The 6541-nt window shown below is 39.7% G+C and overlaps 1 protein-coding gene across 1 annotated transcript in view; it reads right to left on the bottom strand.

Moving 5' to 3' along the window:
* Positions 1-920: 920 nt before the first annotated feature.
* The window catches only part of REPS2 (RALBP1 associated Eps domain containing 2), a 91193-nt gene continuing 85572 nt past the window's right edge, over positions 921-6541 (bottom strand). The window contains exons 16-18 of the mRNA XM_088532766.1: positions 5920-6065; positions 3746-3851; positions 921-1572 (exon numbers count right to left, since the gene is read on the bottom strand). Of these exons, the coding sequence (XP_088388892.1) occupies positions 1504-1572; positions 3746-3851; positions 5920-6065 (321 nt within the window). The 3' untranslated portion in view covers positions 921-1503. The remainder of the gene's footprint in view (positions 1573-3745; positions 3852-5919; positions 6066-6541) is intronic.

Here is a 6541-nt window from a genome sequence, read left to right as displayed (position 1 = left end):
TCTCCTTTCTCCCTGCCCCAAGGTCCTGTAGCTACAGCGAGAAAGCATCATCTTGGGAATGGAAGAAAAGTGATGCACATTTCTTTGAAAGCCTGTTTGAAGCCAGGTCACTGAACAACAGGATATGGAACACACCTAGGGTCATGCTTATGGTAGCCAACAGGCAAGTAGCATTCCCTTGCAAAGAAGCACACATCCTACCCATGAAGGCAGCAGGGCTGACATCAGTACATACGACGTTGTCTGACATGAGTATTGGCCCAAGAAATTCAACAACATCAGCTGGCTGGCTTCCACTGCTAGAACTGAGACCTAAATCTCATGAGCACTGCATCCATGCAAAAATTCCTATGGAATTTTGTTGGCTTTTCATCAGGCCCAGGATAAGATTAAGCTTTGCTTCTTCATTTACAAAATAGATGGGCATTAGCAGCTTCATCCCATCAGTAGCACCTCCAGTGAGGTGAAGAGGAACCTTAATGATAGCTTGCTGTAGGAGGCAATTTCCATCACAGCATTTTATAACCTCATATATAGCACTTGTGTAATCTCATTTCTTTTGGAAATACAGTTCATGTAGACATGCTTAAGACAATTCAGCAGCTATTAACACAAGAAAGCAGACTAATACAAACATACATAGAATAGTTTTTACAAAAGTGCTAAGCAGAATGCATTTTTAACTCTTAGTAGAACTACACTGTTGATTTAAAAACAAACAAGAAGGCAATAAGCCAATGATCTCAAACATGCTAACAGTTTATAAAGACACTAGCAGTTGCAAGCAAGTGATCAAACACTAGTGATAGCGGTTATAGCCTCTCAAAACAGATTTTTTTGTAATTTCCAAAATAATCATTTTTTACATGTTTTACTGCTCTTTCATACGATTTGTTACTTATAAAATACAGTTCCTCTAACATTAAAATACATTTGTGACTAAATAATATACAGTATTAAGAAAATAATTATCTGACATATGATTGTGGATAAAGACTCTGTATGTCCAGTAGGTTTTATTCTTGGTTTTATTTTAAACTCATAGATACTCTGCCTAATATACTCCTATAGGAATAAGTAACATCCAGGAAGTCATCTCAGAGAATGAGTTTTAAACAAGAATTTTGCAATTACGTACCTCAATAATTGCGGCAAGAGGTGCTTCAAGAATGCATATAAATCAGGATTCTTTACATAAATAAAATTCTCTTAGGCTATTCATTACAGTGGTAAACTGCATTTACATGTTAGACTGGGAAGAGGGTGAGAAGAGGATAAACAATCCCCTGCTCAGAAATATCCTACAGCTTGATATTTATTTTCTGTACCTGCTTTGTCTGCGAAGGTCAACATGCAAAGTAGGGCACAAAAGAGACCCAATAACCTATTTTTCCCCACTGCTGTCACCTCGGCGAAAACTTTACCCAGTTGTGCTGTGCTTGTCTTGTTTCAAGACTCTTGGTGCGAGTCTTCTCTCACTTCCACTGAATAACACGCTGAAGGTCATAAGACTGTTACAGGACGTAGCTGCTCCAGCTGTGTTTCCAAGGCAATTCGTTCCTTGTGGACTTCCTGGAGCACAGAGAGAGGCACAGTGACTTCTGTGACACCCGTGCATCTCCCCACATCGGTGAAGAGCTGTCTGCTAAACCAACAGCAGTTACTAGAAACTCCTAGTAGGAATGAAACTCCTCCTTGTTACAAGGATGTAACACTCCTTGTAGTCTCAAAGCATGGTACAAATACCAGACAGTTGCTCTTCATAACCGTCTGCTGTCTCTTTTTTTCCATATTTGTGCAATACAGAGGTTAAATTGCTCATGTGGTAACAGAGAGGAGTAGCAATCTACTGGACTGGACAGCAGCATAGCTTGGGATGCGGTGAAGGGATTTTTACCCCAAGAAAACCATGCTATTTTTGAAAGCACATTTCCTTTAGAACTGCTTTGCAAATATTTTTGTTCATGGAACAAAACTCTTCCAGTTTGGAAATTACAAGACTTAGCCTTGCTAAAATGAAATAGGGTTTCCAATCCACTTCTATTAACAATTGTGGCAGTAAGAACCTTGGTCTCTACTGGAAACTGCTAAGGCCTTCAGGACCTTCTGTGACCCCAAGAAAGCCTCTCTCCTAACCTCTAGACTGCCCCTGTGCAGAGAAGCACCCGTCTTTCCTTGGCCTCCTGTCAAAAGGCTCCCTGGTCCACAGGGGGACTAGGGCTGACAGTGACTCCTTATATCACTAATACCCTTTTCTGGGCAGGCTCAGAGCCCTATCCTGGATGCCCAGGCATGGTCTGTGTGCTCAGAAGAGCAGGCAGGGCTCCACTGGAAAGTTGCCCATGTTTCAGGGCAAGTTCACTGAGGGTGAGGTGTTGCCATGAAGCCTTCTGCTTTCCCTAAAAGCAGCAAGGCACCATTCCACCAGAAAATCTCCAGCAATATGATGTGAAAGACAACTTCAGTTTTCTGCTCTTGTGTGAACATATCTTGTGTGCATATCTCTCAATCTTTCTGTGCCTCCTTCGCCCTGCTGTAAAATACAGCTAACAATGTTGGGCTAATTCAAGATGGTTTGGGAATGTAAGTGAACTCAAGGTAGTGTATGGAAGAAGACAGGAGTGTAGATAATCTGAGCAAAATATACTGTAATGTGCTGTCATCAAAAGCTTTCTCCCCATGCTTATTCCAATCACTGTTCTATATTTTGCTATGATTTCTGTACAGAGCATCTAACCTGCATCACTCTAGGGACAGCCTTGAAAAATCAATTCAGAAATTACATTAAAGCAAAGTTGCGCATGGAATCAGACTTTCATCTTGACTGAAAAAAAAAAGTTTAATTGGGGACATCAAAGATACAGACTGAGATAGAAAACTAGGAGTAATACAGAATAGAAATTTCTCATGACAGAGAGGGATATGCAGAAGAAAGTTAAAGGGAGACTAGCTCAATGTAAACTGTTGTACGTTTAAGTAGGACAGGAGAATGTCAGTTCTGGTCACAGTGTCCCATTTTCAGGCCATTCAGAACTGGAAGTGTTGTGGACTGCTACACATTTAGTTGCTAACCCCCAATAATAATGTGTGATTGCTGACTGATGTCAGTAGCCCTAGAAAGAACCCTGCAGCATGAGTTCACCTCTTTTTCCATACCAGTATGTTCATAACATTCAAGGGAAAAAAAAGCTGCAGGAGACAAGAAGTTAAGGTGTGTACTACCTTTGCATTGGGACTACAGGAAAAAAAAAAGAAAACAAAATAAAACAATGCTCAAATGTATAACAAAGCAGCTCCTTGAGAACACTTTAAAATACAAGCCAGATGGCAACATTAAGAATTGTTCTTAGATGTTCAAGTAAACCATGGTTCAGCCAGACTGTTGTATACTGAATGCCAGACTCCTGGAACCCATGTGCATGTAGCAAAAGGGATCAGAAAAACAATAAAAGCTCTCCTCGAGTAGCTCGAGTTTGCCCTGGGTGATACGATCACGTTATCTAAGCTTTTAGAAGCATAAAATTACTCTAACTCGCAAGAGATAATGTGATGGTAGCCTATATACACACAGGACCTTTCCAGAAAGTCTCATTCTACCCATATGTAATGTTAGCTATTCTCTCCGGAGAACAGGGAATAATGCAGTAGGTTTAATCCGGAAAATTAACAAGATTCTCTGCTAGAGGTGACACAAAATTGATTGCAACCTGGCTTTGCCATTGTGTTTTTTTAATGCATTCCTTACCTTCAGCTGCTGCTGGAGCTCACTGTTCAACCTGGCTAGCACAGCATTGGCTTCTTTGTTTTTTCGTATGGCAGTCTGAATAGCCCTTTTCTGCTTGGAAGACTGTCTGCCAGACAGATAAATACAAAACATTTCAATTAGGAGCCTCAATAGCAGCTGATGCCAAAAGACCAAACCATACATTCTCCATCTCTATACACACTAGACTATACTTCAAGGACAAGGTACAAACTACAAATCAAGGGAACAAAAAATGTAACGGTGAAATCAGATGGCTGAATGAGGTGGACTGCTTGAAAGTAAAATGGCTATACTTGTTAAGCTGAATGACGAAAACATTCTAGGCTATCTCAATTATTTTAAAAGCACTAGAATCTGATTCATCCTAAGAATAATCCTTACATAGTACTTAGTGCAGAATCTTTGCTTTAGCTCTTTTCAAACAGCAGAGTTTAATGATTCATGAGTGGTTAACAGAAATATAAAAATAATTTTATTTGGAAAATAAGGACATCTGCATGAAAATATCGTCTTAGATTTTTCAGGGCACAGCTGTTTCTACCGCTTGAAAAAATAATCTTTCTTTTTTCAAAGCAGTCATTTCCACGAAACCATCTGATGTCATAAATAGAAAAAGGTAGATGAATTATGGACATCCCTCTCATCTTTCACTGCTTAAAGAAAGATTTTTTTCCTGTTATTATTACTCTATAGTTCATGATAAGTGGCTTGGAGCAAATTACGATTCAGCAAACAGGTAGAAAAAGAGACAAATCAGTACATAAGGACCAGCTTACTCCAATAAACAAGGGTTAACAATAGGAAGAAGGAAAGAAAATACAAAACACCGGCTGAATAAGCAAGCTTCCTTCCAAATAGACTATTTTTAAGTTTTACAGGAGGCATCAACAAGTCTTTAATGACAACACAGTCTAAAACAGATGCCTTACTTAAATAACTCGATAGTGGTACACAGTCCCTGTTAGTTCTTTTTCTAAACAGAGCTGATTGTGGTGATCTTTGCAACAGAACCTCCATTTCTTAGAATAGGCTGGTCTTTATGTTATTATCTTCCAGCAAACTGCTATTTTTCTGCTTAACTGTTTTGCTTCAAACCACTCTCCACAGGCTCCAGAGTAATAATGATAGATGGGAAAGAAAAAAGAAAAGAAGAAAGAAACAGAGTTATATCCCCACCATCATTTAAACATTTTAGGAAAAATGTAGACAAGACAGGATTAAGTTGAGAAGTTAACAGATGCTGTTATCTCTCCTTGAATCACTACGGAATAAGCAATCCCAAAGCACAAAATAGCACTTTAAGGGCATCCTAGGAGTCCTATTATTTAGTCTAATCTCCAATTATGCCGCATAGATTGAGGCTACTGATAGAGTTTGCCAAGAATCGTTTGACTGATTTAAGCAGTATGGTTTTATTTCAGATTGAGCTAGACATCTTTGAAAGGCTTTGAGTGAAGGCAAGCCATAATGTGTTTGCACACTGTTTCAGTTGCGGGACACACACAGGCCTTATAGGCCTTCAAGTGCCTTCACTTACTGTTTCATCAGTATAGCCCCTTCCACAAGGCTATTAAACAAAGAGATGCTGAAATACCTAGAAAATTTTGTTTGTGACAGCTTCAACAGTTACAACAGTAAAATAACATACTACACTTGGCAATTGTGGGGCTATCACATGAGGTTTATGGCTCACTCCCCATCAATGGAGAGCTCATTTCTAGCATTCCTTTCTATGGAGAAATACCACAAGGATATGACCAAACTGGAGCATTTCATGACTCTATTTCCTGTGCATTTAACTGGTTAAATATGTGAAAATCAATGAGCAAAATTCCAAAAGACTGATGCAAGGTGAAAAAGAGGTCTTTGCTAGACATGTTGGCTCAACAACAAGGCTTGGTCGTCAGACATATTTACTAGGTAGAGAGGTGTGAGAAATCAGTACCTTTTGAAGAGGCCACCAATGAAATATCATCACCTTACAGTCAGTACAGACTTGGTGTGTATCTGGGTGGACATATCTAGATCTGAGATGCCTATATCTCATGATGAATTTGCAAAACCAGAAGTACTATGCACAAGAATTGCACAAAGCAACCCCAGTTACACCAGAGCTCATGATACAGGTTGACATGCTAGGTATGGTTTTTTACTTTTGGACTGGAAGGTGAGGCTTAACCGCTGGCAAGGAAGAAGTCACATTTATGGTGGGGGAAAGCTCGGGGTTCTCCAGCGCTTGTGTCTCCGTGCGGAACTTCCTGCGGACAGGTTTGGAGGGCGGCTGAGCGAGCACAGCCTCCTGGAAGGGACAAGCAGAGCAAGGTTAAGTCAGGCTGGAGGTGTCCAGTCACTAGGCCTGGGAAGACACAGAAATAGCTGATGTCCAACCTAAGATTTCATAATTTTAGGAAGTACAGAGCTAAATTCAAATTTGGTAAAGGCCTCTTGACTTTTTTTTTTTTTTGACTTTGTTCAAAGAAACAGTAATTCCTGCAATGCCCTAATGAATTATACTATTTTTTTCAGTCTTCATCTGGATTATGGACCCCTCAAAGCTGGACTGTATTGCTCTATGTACAAACGCATATGCTCGTCCCTAGCTAGCTCAAAAGCATTTAAACCAAAATAAGATTTATTTTTAATTGCTCCTATTTGGTAAGAATCAATAATCAATCACCTGCACCCCAATATATTTCCAAAATGCCTCACTCTGGCATAGATTCTCTTCTTTCTCTTCCCTACTCTCTTACATGAAGCAGCACTGAAACTAGTATT

This window comes from Tinamus guttatus, unplaced genomic scaffold (genome assembly GCF_059628265.1).
Source record: "Tinamus guttatus ecotype Peru unplaced genomic scaffold, ASM5962826v1 Tinamus_guttatus_pri_ptg000470l, whole genome shotgun sequence".
Classification (NCBI taxonomy): domain Eukaryota; kingdom Metazoa; phylum Chordata; class Aves; order Tinamiformes; family Tinamidae; genus Tinamus; species Tinamus guttatus.
The sequence above is the reverse complement of the archived record's forward strand: the minus strand, read 5'-3'. Positions and strand labels throughout refer to the sequence as shown.